Source organism: Siphateles boraxobius, unplaced genomic scaffold (genome assembly GCF_051911475.1).
Source record: "Siphateles boraxobius isolate OS27281-9 unplaced genomic scaffold, OSU_SipBor_1 9, whole genome shotgun sequence".
In the NCBI taxonomy this organism is placed as follows: domain Eukaryota; kingdom Metazoa; phylum Chordata; class Actinopteri; order Cypriniformes; family Leuciscidae; genus Siphateles; species Siphateles boraxobius.
In genome coordinates this window covers 25643367-25658408 of record NW_027509219.1, presented here as the reverse complement: position 1 = coordinate 25658408, position 15042 = coordinate 25643367, and the positions used below count along the sequence as shown (strand labels likewise).

The 15042-nt window shown below is 36.4% G+C and overlaps 1 protein-coding gene across 1 annotated transcript in view; it reads left to right on the top strand.

The window, feature by feature from the left end:
* Positions 1 to 13110: 13110 nt before the first annotated feature.
* The window catches only part of notch2 (notch receptor 2), a 73249-nt gene continuing 71317 nt past the window's right edge, over positions 13111 to 15042 (top strand). Inside the window, exon 1 of the mRNA XM_077224153.1 lies at positions 13111 to 13680. Coding sequence (XP_077080268.1) covers positions 13608 to 13680 — 73 coding nt within the window. The 5' untranslated portion in view covers positions 13111 to 13607. The remainder of the gene's footprint in view (positions 13681 to 15042) is intronic.

Here is a 15042-nt window from a genome sequence, read left to right as displayed (position 1 = left end):
TTCAGATTTTCCGCTATAAAGTAAACATCTACCTACTGCTCACGTGTCCCTCATAACAATTTACACACTACAAATGTAATATTTATGAATTGTTTCACATTTTTTGAGACTGAAGTTAAAAATAGGAAAATTGTGTGTCTGTGGTTTCTTTATTTTTGATTAATTTTTTTTTAATTTAGATGTTTAACTAAAACCACAATTATATTGTGTGAGTCCTTAACATGTCAGGGGGTAATCAGCAAGAAATGGCTTCATTTTGAATTGCCTTCCCTATTTTTTCCAAAATATTCAATGTGACAAGGTTGAGAATAGTGTGACGGGGTTGATGACTAACCGGTTTGATGGGAGCATTGCCTTAAATTTTTATATATATATATATATATATATATATATATATATATATATATATATATATATATATATATATATATATATATATATTCTTTTTTTTCATATTGTGCATTCTTTCTGGATCAACATACAATGCATAACACTTTCTTTCTGCTGCTGATGTGACATTTCTGAGATAAGATGCTTTTCAGTGTTTAAGTGGACACATATTCAAATATTCTATTTATAACAAAATTATGAGTTGTCATGAATTTGGTAAATATATCTTTACTGAAACATGACTATTTTATATATTTTTTCAATTAAAAATACCCATAAATTAAGTGAAAAACCCCGAAAAAATAAGAAATATACCTATCTGTGACAGGGTTGAGTGTGACGGGGTTGAGGTTTTCTGCACAAAATGGCCACTGCTCCTTGTGTAGTGTAGGAGAATATAAAAAGTATGACACTACTTACCATCTTATGCAACACTGTTAAAAAGACCTAAATGATGTCATTTCTGGTAAATTATGTCACATATGGGTGGTCTAAATTATTATAGGTGGAGAATTTGGCGTGATGGGGTTGAATTCTGACTGAGGGACATTACTGTTTTTATCAAATATCTTGCTTTTTTATTTTTATATATTTTTCACAAGAAAGTAAAACAAATAAAACCTTACAACATTGCCAAATTACACTGTGTACACATTTTGTTAAATATTTTCTACAAATCAGTGAATTACCTCAGAGACCTTACAAAATGCTTCCTTTACAATAGAAATAAGACATTATTTTATAATAAAAATAATTTAAATGTAATGTTTTTTTAATTCATTATAATGTACATACCAAAGTATTGTGGAAAGTAGTCTCATGTTTTCCTTTGTTCTGTTTTCCCGCCACTCATCTGTTTCTATGGTTTCTGTCATTTAGTTAATCATCGGTTCCACCTGTCTAGTTAAACATCATCTGTATCACCTGTGTTATATCGTCATCATCTGTGTCATCATCAGTGTTTATATTTAGTTCCTTTGAGGTCAGTCTGTCTTTGTCCGTTCTATTTTGTCAGTTAATAGTAAGTGTGTGTGTGTTCATCCTGCCTGTCTGTACCCGTTGGAGTTTATTTTTAGTAAAAGTTTGTATTGGAGCCTTTTTGCCTGTCTTCTTCTGCCTACACCACACCATGACACCCATATTCTATTTATCACAAAATGAGTTGTCATGAATTTGGTAAATATATTTTTATTGAAACATGACTATTTTATATATTTTTTAATTAAAATTGTCGATACATTAAGTGAAAGACCCCGAAACAATGAGAAATATACAGATTTGTGACACACACACAATATATATATATATATATATATATATATATATATATATATAATATATGTGTATATATATTATATATATATATATACAAATATACACACACATATATATATATATATATATATATATATATATATATATATTCGCTTCGTTAATGTGCAAGTGTTCTTTTTGTCAATGTTCGCTACGTCTTTCCATGCACAACCACCAGAGTGCGCCCAACTGTGAGCATACAAAACCTAAACCTTCCTGTTCTCCGTTATTGTGCTAAGTTTTCAGCAAAAAGGAAACCGAGAGAGATGATTTTAGAGTTGCAAGGTGCTAACCATTTTTGCAGAGACAACGAAACGCTGACGTTCTTACCCCGTTATGTCTCCGTGTGTACAGGAAGTGGGTATAGCCGAAAAGAGAAGCTGCCACGGCACGGTAGCGTGCATCACCAACCACATTGCACAGACTCAACTCTTCACCCCTTAGTTTCTCTTTGCATAGGGGGAAGTAGGAGTTTGCGGAGGCTGACCTGCTGATAAACACTGCCAGGCCTTCAACTATGCTAGATATTTCTTTGCAGAAATTAATGGGTAGATAACTAACTTGTGCTGCCGTGCATTTTATTTGTGGTTGCGTTTTCAGCAGCAGTCGTCCTTGAGGTTTGCAGAATAGTCTTCTCAGTTAGCCTTTGCATTTTTAGCAGTGTTCTTCACAAGAACTTTTTGTATCAGGCACACGTAGATGTAGCTGATTTGTAGTTCACGGCCCTGCTGTCAGCATCAGTTTTATCTATTTCCTCCTTCACAATTTGTTACACAGAACATATTGTGTTATAAGGCTCCTAACTAGGGGTGTAACGATTCATTCGTTTTCTCGATGCATCGATTACAAATCCTGACGAGGCACATGCATCGATCTTGAAACATGTATTTCGAATCGTGAATCGTTTAGTTCGGTCAATATTCGATTTAAAATGCTAAGAATCGAATAATTTGCGATTCTATATCGATTCAGTGCTTTAAAACATATAAACATTAAATGACTACATACATGAATTGAGGCGTTGTGCGGCGTCATTTCGCGTCCTCACAGCTCTCACATACTCTCTGCACTCTTTACCATCTTTCACTGGATTTCGCTCGCGCTCGGTCCCATAAAGCTCTCATCTACAGATTTTTGAGCAGTCCATGTTTGAGCTCTCCTCAGGACAGCCATTGGTGTTCACATGAGCAGATGACAGCTCTCTATCGAGAAAGCAAGCCATTGATAAAGCTGCCATATCATTGCGCGGGCACTGCTATGAAACAACGCGCTCGTTGCGTGGAAACGTCACCGTTATTTTCTCTTTAATATAAGATACTGAAGTTTTACGGAAATGGGTCATACCCGTCCTGAGCAGTTAAAGTAAAACCCCACTTATTCAAGGGTGCGCATTTATTACATGGAAAGAGAAAACGTATAATAGGTGTCTAAAATGCACACGCTTCCGATTAATCATGAATGATAAATGAAATGTAACTTAATGTCGTTAAACTGAACTGATGAAATAACTACAACATTAATTACACTGAAATAAGAGCGCGTGGTTTATCCATCAATCAGATGCGCATTAAAGTTGCATTCGTAATCGTAACTAGCTATAGCACAAGTAGACAGCCGGCGAGTTTTCTTTCAGAACCACAAGGAAAATGTTCAGTCGGATAAAGAGAAAGAGTAGCTATTCCATGAGGAAACGTTAGTTAAGGTTTAGTTGGGAAAGTTCATGGTATTTTTAGTCTCGCAATGGAAGGATGTTTAATGTACCAGGAACACTTTAAGGTTGTGTTCCGACAAAATAGGTAGCATGATGAACTAACTATACTTTTAAAGCCTTTTTAAATCTTGGTTTACATTTTTACAAATGCTAATTTATAGGCTTTGGAAATATTTTTTTATAATAATAGATTCATTAAAAACTAACATTGACTAACGTTAACAATAGAAAAAATGTCGTTACTTTTTTTTTTTCACTCTGACCCCTGAAGGCAGCTGTATAATTCACACCCTGACTAAGACCCATTCGGGGAAGCATTTAAATAATCCTATGAATGCATATAAAAAAATAAGAATCGAATTATTCGAATCGCATCGAATTTTAATGTGAATCGCATTGAATCGAATCTTTCTGAATTTGCAAAAATCGTTCTTGAATCGAATCGAAAACCTATGAATCGTGAATCGATGCGATTCGCTGCCTACCTAAAGATTCACAGCCCTACTCCTAACTGTCACTTCTGTCTAGCCACTTGTTGAGCTCAAAAAGAGTTGATTGATTTTAAAAAGTTATAAATCTGGTTAAAACATTCTCCCTTTGAGATAAAATGCTCTGTGCCATTGTGACCTGTATTTGTTTTTTCTATCCCACTTTCGTAGAAGACCTTTATCTGACACCGTGGTATCACTGTGGCTACGTGAGAAGAGACGTGTTTGCTTACTGTTGATCATCAACACTGCTTGAAAAGTTGCTAGTTATACAGACAGGGCCGGACAACAGCCAAGTGCTCATTTACAAGATGGGGTTCAGATGAGGTCAGATTCAGAACTTATAGTTGTAATAAGGCCAGAGGCGAGGAGGGAACATTTTCCACCCCTATCTCTTGCTCTCTTTTCTACTTTCTTCCCGTCTCTTTTCTGTTGCCATGGTGGCAGGGGTGCGTGACAGTCATGTGAAAACGAAGCCGATTGGATTAAAATACTTGGTGTGATCAGGGGTCGTGTATGCTGCACATGTACTAAACGCACCATAAACTGATTATGCACACGCACAAGCAAGCAAGTCTCTGAGCAGTTTATAGGGAAAGTTAGTGAAATGTGTGAACAATGGATTGGATGGTTTTGGTGAGGACTTGCAAACCATTCTAGTTATTAGTTATTTACTATTGTAGGCCTATTTGGACACACAGACACATATACGATTCAGAAGTTTGGGGTTGGTAGGAGTTTTGGTAACAGGTTATAATAAGATTTCATTTGTAAACATTACTTAACTACATACGTTTACATGAACTAACAATGAACAATACTGCTACGGCATTTATTAATCTAAATGTTCATTTTAACATTTACTAATATATTTTATGCATCCGTTAACATTAGTTGATCTAATTATGCATTGTGAACTTTCAGAATTTTTATTAACTAACATTAACATAGGTTAATAAATGCTGTAAATATATGTGACCCTGGATCACAAAACCAGTCTTAAGTAGCACGGGTATATTTGTGGGAATAGCCAACGATACATTGTATGGGTCAAAATTATCAATTTTTCTTGTATGCCAAAAATTATTAGGATATTAAGTAAAGATCATGTTCCATGAAGATATTTTGTAAATTTCCTACCGGAAATGTATAAAACATTTATTTTTGTGAGTGAATGCAGCACAATCGCGAACATAAATTGACAACTTTAAAGGCGATTTTCTCAATGTTTCGATATTTTTGCACCCTCAGATTCCATATTTTCAAATAGTTGTATCTCGGCCAAATATTGTCCTATCCTAACAAACCATACATCAATGGAAGCTTATTGATTCAGCTTTCATGTGATGTATGAATCTCAATTTCAAAAAAATGACCCATAATACTGGTTTTGTCATCCAGGGTCACATATGTAGTTAATAGTTTATTAGTTATTTGTATTAACTAATGCCAACAAATGAGACCTTATTGTGAAGTGTTACCAATTTTTTTGTTTTTGAAAGAAGTCTCTAATGCTCACCATCGCTGCATTTATTTGATCAAAAATACAGTACAAACAGTAATATCGTCAAATATTATTACAATTTAAAATAAGTTGTCTATTTTAATATTTAAAAAACATGGAATGTGTCCTACATGGTTGTTGCTATTACTTTTCTACCAATCATTGCCTGGCAGGTGATAAAATGTACAAAAAAATCAGTTTGACTTGCTTTGAAGGAGAGTTCAAGGCTCTTTTGATTTTTGGCCAGTGCCCAACACCTAGGAAAAACTCCAGCATGGCGGTAGTGAGGCTTTTTTTCTGAAAATGTTTTTTCGTTGGATATCTTTCTTTTTTTGTGATGACCGTGGCATGTCATACCTAGTTGCATTGTATTATTGTATTTACATGATATTTGGTGTGCAATATGGTGGAAAAGATTTGTAAGGGGTCCAATTTATTTTGTTGAATTGATAAAGGTTGATTAATTACATATAATATCTCATTCGCATGAGAATTGTTTGTCAAGCCATTCTCATTTGTTATAGTGACGCTTTAACCATCATAAATCACACAGCGTCAAAATATTGTCGTTCTTACACACAGTGACGTTTTGTAACCATATTGTAGTTCTGGTTGCCATATTTCTCACAAAATGCCTTGAATCTTAAGGCTTCCTCTTTCTCCTTCCCATGTTCAAATTGACACTGTGATTTCACCTTTCTCCATCAGCTCTCCTGCTGTCTTGTCTCTCCTCCTGTTTCTTCTCTCTCACGCTCCCTCAATTCGCACCGCTGAGGCAGAGCAGCTGTACTCCAGTCTACAGGGGTTGTAAAAACCAGGGACGAAAGAGGAAGTTCTGAGGGAGCTTGTGAGTTATTGCCCCCCAACGTACACATGGGGGCCTGGGAACTGCCCTCCACCCTCACCAAGCCTGAAACAAGACTGACGGCTGAAGCTTGATGCCCCTTCACCCTGTGTACACAATCTCCATTACACACACTAAAGGGAGTGACCCTCGTACCGAGGTCACACTAAACCTTGTATGTACAACTCATCAGCCATATGGGAACGTATAGTAATGTGTCACTGTAATTAGGTTAGATCTGTAGGGCTTCTTCATCTGTCCGATTAACATAGGCTTTGAAGAACATTTCAGGTTCAGTTCACAATGTGTGTGTGCATATAATGTTCATCACCACAGAAAAACATTTTATCCCTAATTAAAAAATATATACATTGTTCTGATATAGTAAGGCACTTACAGTTGAAGTAAACTGGTCCTGCACTTTAAATGTTTAAAAGCTATATATGAAGCTTTTATTACATGAATTCTTTCTTTAAATTGTTTTCTTCACGCTGTTAAATTAGTTTAAATAATTTTTTGTGTGTGTGTGTTTCGGGACTACCGTTGTAGGCAGAGAATTCATCATCAATTTGTTTTTTGTTTTCTTATTTTGCACCTTGTCTATACCATTCAAACATTACATTAGGAATTTGTGATATAGAATATTGCTAACACATATGAGCTGGATTTCACAGACCGGGCTTAGATCAAGCCAGGATTAGGCCTTAGTTCAATTAGGACATTTAAGTAGATTTTTTTAAACGTTTTGTTTTTCCCCGCACAAAAAGTATTCTTGTCGCTTCATAAAATTCAGGACTATTTTAACAATGTCTTTACTATCTTTCTGGGCCTTAAAAGTGGTGATTACTTTGCAGTCTTTGTGGGGTTAGAAAGCTCTCGGATTCATTAAAAATATCTTCCTTTGTGTTCCGAAGATGAACTAAGGTCTTGTAGGGTTGAAACAACATGAGGGTGAGTAATTAATGACAGAATTTTCATTTTTGGGTGAACTAACCCTTTAAGGTGGTCTTTTAGTCTGCCCAAAACCAGTCTAAAATCAGCCAACAGACCAGCCCATGAGACCAACAAAGACAAGCAAACCAGCTTCGGTTGGTTTATTTCAACAGGGAAAAGCTTTCAGTTCATAAAACTAGTTATATAGTGAAGATACAATGAAAACAGTTATTTTTGGAATTATGTTTGAAACCTCAAGAGTCATTATTTTAAAATTGTGTTTTATTTATTTATTAACTGGTAATTACACCACAAATGCTGATGATAACTTATATTGAACCTGAAATGTTCCATTAATGATAACCTCTTCAATATGCCTGCAAATACAGTCTGTTCTGTTAAAAAAATCTATCTGGTTTACCCGCAGGAGCACTTACTATGTCTCAAACTGGTGACTGCAGATGGCAGTATTAATAGTGTCCTATCTAGATTAGCTACGCTGCTGTGGGAGACTGTTGAAGTCGGAGGTGTGAATACCAGTCATGCCTGCCATCAAGTTGGATTTATGACACAATTAACCCATGGCAGGAAAAACACCAGGCTCACTCACTTTACACTTTCCCCAATTGTCATGCACTTACATGTATGCATATGTGTCTCTGTGTGTGCGTATATATTTATACTGCCTGTAATACACAAATCTGTGTATATTTTGATATTTATTTTCAGCACTTCCATCACTGATCTTTTATTTAATTTCTCTCTCTCTCTCTCTCTCTCTCTCTCTCTCTCTCTCTCTCTCTCTCTCTCTCTCTCTCTCTCTCTCTCTCCTTCTCTCTCTCTCTCTCTCTCTCTCTCTCTCTCTCTCTCTCTCTCTTATTCCTTTTGGACTGTGTGAGAGGCTACCAAGCATAGAGAATTACTTTGACCTCAGTGCACTTTTAAACCAGTGGGACCAGCCTCAGAAAATCAAAGGCCGGCTTATTCAGCATGAGCTCTAAAATGATTTTCCATACCCTAAAACTGTAACCCACATATGCACACTCGTAATGGATCATCACAATGGTTCTTACATCAATCAATACAGTTGTGTTACAGTGACATGCTACCTTTTTTTTTAAACTAAACTAGATATGCATATATTTCATAAAACAAAATGATAACTTTACACAAATCATCCTGTTCTTAAAATGGTGTGTTACCTCCTCAAACATCACACAATATGGTATTATTACTATTATTGTTATTATTATTATTATTAATTAACATATATTGTTATTATATATGTGGACTATTTGTCAAATTACTTAAACACAATTAACTTAAGTTTTATATAAATATATATTAATTAGCGATTTATTGAGGTAAAAGTTGTAGTTAATAGTTAGTTAATAGTAAAAATTACTATTTTGATAGTGAAAAGCTATTTTGATAGACGAAAAATTATGAACATCTATGAACATCTTACAGATCCTGCAAGGGTTATGTAAATATGAACTGTATGTGTCCGCATGCAGACTTTGACCTTGATGTCACTAATGTGTCTAAGGCTGAAATGGTATGGCCTTCGTTCTTCATGTCTGTAGGTCAATGCTCATAAACAAGAGCTCTCTCCTTTTCCCACAGTGCTGTATAAATAGCCCTCTCACCGTGTATGTGATGGCTGAGTAGATGTCACATTTGCAACAGCAAATTCCGCGCACCTGCTCCGGCCAAGACCCAAGGTCCGCTTACAGGACACAGACAAAATTCTCCCCCTTAGGAACCTCACTGCTTTAACTGTCAGCTCTCTCCTTACGCCTTCTTCCAGTAACCTTTTTACTGTCTTTGCCCCTCTGAGGACAGGTTTTCATGCCAGGCTGTGGCAGAAGGGGCCGCAAGCCGACCCAGAGCCCTGACCACTGTGAAACGTTGAGAAGTAGTGTTGTGCTGCAGTGATCACAACTCTTGCGCAAAGTGAACCAAATTCTTGAGAACTTGAATGACATGCGAAATCTCACAGCCACTTTTGGGCCCTATAATTATTGCTGTATTACATTTCTTGTAAATGTTAAAGATTAATCAGTCATTTAAAATGAGCTCAATGCACATTATCACAGACATCAAACAGAAATCTAATTTGTAAATGGCAGATTATATGTACACATTTTACAGTATCTACATTTTTTTGTAAGGTAACCTAGAAAGGTGGTTACATCTAAACTATGTGTTTTTAAGCGCAAAATATTATTTTAAATTACTGAATCAACTTGACTTTGTTTTATTACATCTAACCAATTTTTAGGTCAGAGCAGATGGACCTATGGTATAAATAACCATTTTTTTCCTTCTCTTTTTTACCCATTTTTACTGTGAAACGCAATAAGTCTGTGTTTGCTGTTTCAGTGAATCAGGGTTTTGCACCATTCGGAGTTGAAATAAGAATACATTTTTAAATTCAAATTAAATTCTTAGGTGAGGTTTTTAATTGTAAGATAACATTTTTAAAGCCTTGAGGTTTAATGGTTTATAAGCCTAATATACATTTAGGCCTATATGTAGAACTTAAATTGCAATATAAATGGCTCTTTCTGTCCTTCCTTTAAAAAAAAAGGATTTCCTCTGGTGGGGCCAATTCGATTTCCAGTTCATGTTAAAGGGAAGTAAATCTTTCAATTTTGAATTTTAAACATCTGTTGCATATTTGGTCCATATCGAGGTCATTTTCATGTTCTCCTGATTTTTGATATTTTACCTGTTAGCATAATGTTATCAAACGGTACAGACACTCCATTGTGTTCAGAATCAGACACACCTTCAAAAGAGCACAGTTTCCAGCTTCATGTGTGTCATATTCATAATGCTAATGCAAATTACAGGCCCACTGCATGTCACATGGCTCATAACATCACAACAAACTCTTTCTATTTAATTCCCATTCTGGAGAAAAGATCGGCCTATTTTATGAACAAAACTATGCCATCATTGCTATGCCGGCATTTATATTAGATTTTGATAAATTACCTTTTTTGCGGATGACTTTTGTAGATTTGTTTTGTGTGTAAAAAGTCATGTGATGAACTAATGTGATGATGCATGGGTATAAATAAACGTATTGCAAACGATGAGCAGAGCATGTTAAACTAATCCATGTATTGTCTTTTCCCATGCCTCACCTGCTGTCATCTAATTGCCTCTTTTCCAAAGGTTTGCAAAATGTTTCTGAAGTATACATATAGTAGGGATGAATTGCACACACAGAAAAAATCCCTTAATCGTTTTTGTTACACATTTGGATTTGAAGATCTTAAGCCTTTGTGATCAACACACTCTCATCTTACAGCCACTGCTACAGTTTTTGCTGTGCCATCCAGTTTATGTTGAAGTGTAAATGAAAGGTCACAGGAAGAGTGAGATAATCTACCACTAAATATACCCCTCACTTCCTATGCCCTCTCTCCCATTTCATTTTAACGGAGTGAGAGAGATGATGCTTCCGCCTGATTTCGTCAGTATCTATCTATCTATCTATCTATCTATCTATCTATCTATCTATCTATCTATCTATCTATCTATCTATCTATCTATCTATCTATCTATCTATCTATCTATCTATCTATCTATCTATCTATCTATCTATCTATCTATCTATCTATCTAATATTCTCAATCTTTTAACTTCCTCCTTAAATGTCAGGGCTGAGTTTTTGGTGTTTACTAAGTGTAGTTTCCCACGCTGATGAAGGGTGGGCAGAAGAGGTGGGGGTGTAGATAGCCAATCGTGCGGCAATCAGTCTTCTGATGCCACCTAGCCACCATATATCAGTGTTTTATCCGGCCCGCTTGACGCATTACTACTGAGATAAATCACCCTTTGGATGGCAGGCCATTAAAAATTGTCCAAGCAGTTCCCAGATGACCTTTGCCTTATCATGGGTACATTTATTCATTTTGATATTTACATTTGCAGCCCTGGCATCAAGTGTCCATCAATCTGGGATGAAGTTTGTTCCAACTTTGAGAGGTTGTATAAATTTGAGGCCAGTCTATAAAGGTGTTTTTACTTGCTCTGCCATTGACGTAACACCAAATATGTTGCTTGTTGAGGTGCTCATCAATCGCTAAATTTACAAAAAAAAATTGTGTGTGTTACTTGAGTTGACGTGCAAAAAGTAGCAGATTTACACTCTTCCCTTTACTATGGAAAAGATGCATAGCATCCTGCTTAGACATTTTCATTTTCTAGACGTTTAAAATAACAATAAATGAAACCAAGTTTTACAGATGGCTTCAGCTTACGCATTGCACAGATGTTTTTTTTTCTTTGCTAAATGAGCATAATCTGAGCTCAACGGCACAGATGGCACACCCAAAGATTGAAGGCATTGTTTTTGTAGGGACTTTAGGGGAAATTCCAATAGAAACTCCTAGTAAAAAATAATAATAGGTTAGAATTGTTCAGTGTGAAGCCATGAAATTAATGTGAAGTTGATAAAACAAACAATGTTGAAATTATGCAATATTTTCAGTAAAGATTACATTTATGGAAAAATAATTTTTATGATGTCAGCCAAGGCCAAAAAACCAACAACAGATTGTAACAATTAAATTCCTCTGTATTTGCAATATAACTAGCAGCAGTAATTGAAAATCACATGATGTGCATCTGAAAAGGTCATCCTTAAGAAATGAGCTGAGACCTGCAAGCTGTCTGGGTCTGGAAAAATAGTGAAATAACAGAAAGTCTATGGCAACCTGGAGGAAGGCATTATGGCACAGCAATCCCTTTATTGAAGTCAGCTAGAGAAACCAAAAGTGGACCCCCTGCAGGGAAACTGGAAGGGTTAATTTGCTCAATTCAATGCAAAGTCTTTCATAAGAAAGCAATAGAGGACATAAAAAAAGGGATTGATTTGTTTATTTTGCCTTTACAACGAGCCCATTTAACATAACATCTCAAACAATGGTGTCCACAGCACATCTTTGATGATCTCAGGGTAGATGGTGCTTGATTCATGACATAATTGTGTTGTAATGTTTTGATGTGATGTTGGTTGAAAGAACTGGGGCAGGACTTGTTTCTCTGACTGATATAAACTTCCCATGTCAGCAGATGACTGGCGATTTTTGTTGACTCTTTAAAACGTTGAATGGCACATTTGTGAGGATGTTGTGTTTGCTGTTATGCAAAGATTGAAACTCAGAAATCTGGACTCAGGTCGCTACGTATTCACCAAAATCTTATTTGACTTGGACTTCAAAGTCACCATGAAATCAAAATTGACAATTCTTTTTTTTTATGGAATATTGCAGGATTTATTATAAATTATTTATCCGTGCACATCATCTATACATAAGCAATACATATTTCATTAATATTTAATGTGTCCATGAAATCTTAACTTCTTTTTTCTCCTATGAGAATGTCATTCACTCCTTTATTCCTCAGTGCTTCAAAATGACAAAAGCCAGTTTAATATAGCAGGCATAAAGCCTGCATTTTTAATTACTTATCATCTGTGGAAAGTGATATGTGAGACATTAACACATACATAATTATATTCATATTCCTTTAAATTTAAAATTGTGAAGAAATCTGCTGTTAATTATAATATTTATTCTAAATTGGATAAAAATCCAAGTCATTCAAATGCAGTAATGGGACAAATGCTAAACAAACAAATTACAAATATTAATGTGTCGAAAGCAAATTAATAACAAAATGGTGTTGTTGGGTAATAATAGGCTACATTTTACCAAAACAACTACATTTTGTTATTAATCTGTTTTCTATTCATACACATAGGCCTACGTCTGGCAAATGTGAAAGACGGTGAATTAACGGATAAAACTCCCTAAATCAAACCCCTCAGAGAAAGGGGTGGGTAATTTATGAAATAACGTCAACGGGTGGAGAGGAAAATGTATGAACGGGTTAATTTTGAGTCATAGTCGTCTTTGCCGAATGAGTGAAAATTCCTCCGCCACGAAAAAAAAAAATATTTGTAACAAAATTGAGTCTTCTTCCACAAGCCACTCAAGGCTAACTAAAATCATAATTTAACTATTTAAATATTTTAACGACTTCTAGGAAGTAAACTATTGAGAAGCTCGTTATTTGTGGACGCATCACAGACAATAGATCCACCCGTAGGGTTGGCGGAAGAACATCTCCGTCTGCGACTTCAGTGACTGGGACGAAAAGAAGAGAGAAGTTCAGAAAGTTAGTTCAACAGCGCAACTATCTTACGTGAAGAAAACGTTTAAATGAAGGCACTATACGGACTTATGTGGACAAACGAGACATTCTGACGGTCAAAAGACATCTTCTCTTTCGAGTATAATTCGTTTTCCGACATTTGAAGATCATTTTAAGATTCGTTACGCTTTAATCTGACGGAGCACAGCCTCGCGCTGGCGACTATATGTGGATTTTACTCAAAATATGGGCCAATTACCCGGTGTCTCTTCGGGGAGAGTCATCCTTCTTGTTATCTGCTCCCTTAAAATAACATATGGTAAGTACTTTAACAGCTTTTATTTCAGAATACATTTTTTTTAAATGGTCATAAGTTACGCATCTGTACGGCGGTGTGAAGCATCAGCGCTCACGTTTCAGTTCTGCACGGCCTCGAATGGCGTGTCATCCTCACGTTATTTTAAGTATTAATACAGAAAAGTGTAAGACCTCTATATGTTTATTGCATGAACATTTAAAAAGCCCTGAGGATTTTTGTATTTTTTTTGCTGAGGGTAGCCTATTGTTTCACACCTCTGCCCAGATGTGAGAGAGTCTGAGCGGAGAAAATCTGCAGCAGCTCTTAGTATGTGAGAGAAGAATTCAAAATGGACACGTACGAGGGGGAAATATGGACTTTTTAGAAATATAAAGGAATTAACTAGTTTTGTTTGTCCTTTAAGAGGAATGACCAAATCTTTTCACTGTTTTTATTGTGGATTAGGTGTGTGTACTGTGGGGTTTCGATGTTTCCAGAAAGCTGAAGTTGAAGGATGAGTTGCATATAGTATTTCTCAAATGAGTTTTCCATCTGACGGCTGTTTATTTATGCTTAGCAGCTCATCTCAGCAGGTTTCAGACACAAAGAGTGCCAGTTGTTGCATTAGAGGCTCTTGTTTGGAGGAAATGGAATAATGTAAAATATGACTAAAAGTCTGTCATGCAAGTCAGACCCAATCCCTCCAGAATAGAGCCTAAAAAACAAGACAATATACTGACTGCAGGCTTGCAAGAAGAGGTAGGAATGCTGCTGTTGGTGTTTCACATTCCTCCCTCTCTCTCTCTCTCTCTCTCTCTCTCTCTCTCTCTCTCTCTCTCTCTCTCTCTCTCTCTCTCTCTCACACACACACACACACACTAACACACACACACACACACACACACACACACACACACACACACACACACACTAACTCACACACACACACACACACACACACACACACACACACACACACACACACACACTCACACTCACACATTTCCCTGTGGATGCACTCATTTTCACAATGCTGCAGCTTGCCCATTGTGTCCCACAGATGATGTTTCTCCTTGTTCATCTGTATTGGGTATCATTCCTTGGGGTGGGATTGATTTCGCTTTTCTTTCTTTCCTTGCCTGGCATGTCGCCCCAGTTGTGTAGGATGTTTCAAGTCGCATGTATTTGCTCACATCAGCCGTTGCAGCGTGTGCAATAAGAATTTTGCCCATTGTTCCCGCCTGCTAGCGGCATGCATGGTGCCCAGCCACGGTTCTGACCCTCTGCTCCTCTCTGGTGTGAAATGTGATTTAGCCTATCTCTGGCAAACTCCCACTTCTCAGAACACAACGGACCAGTTATGAAATGGCCCACGGTCGTGCA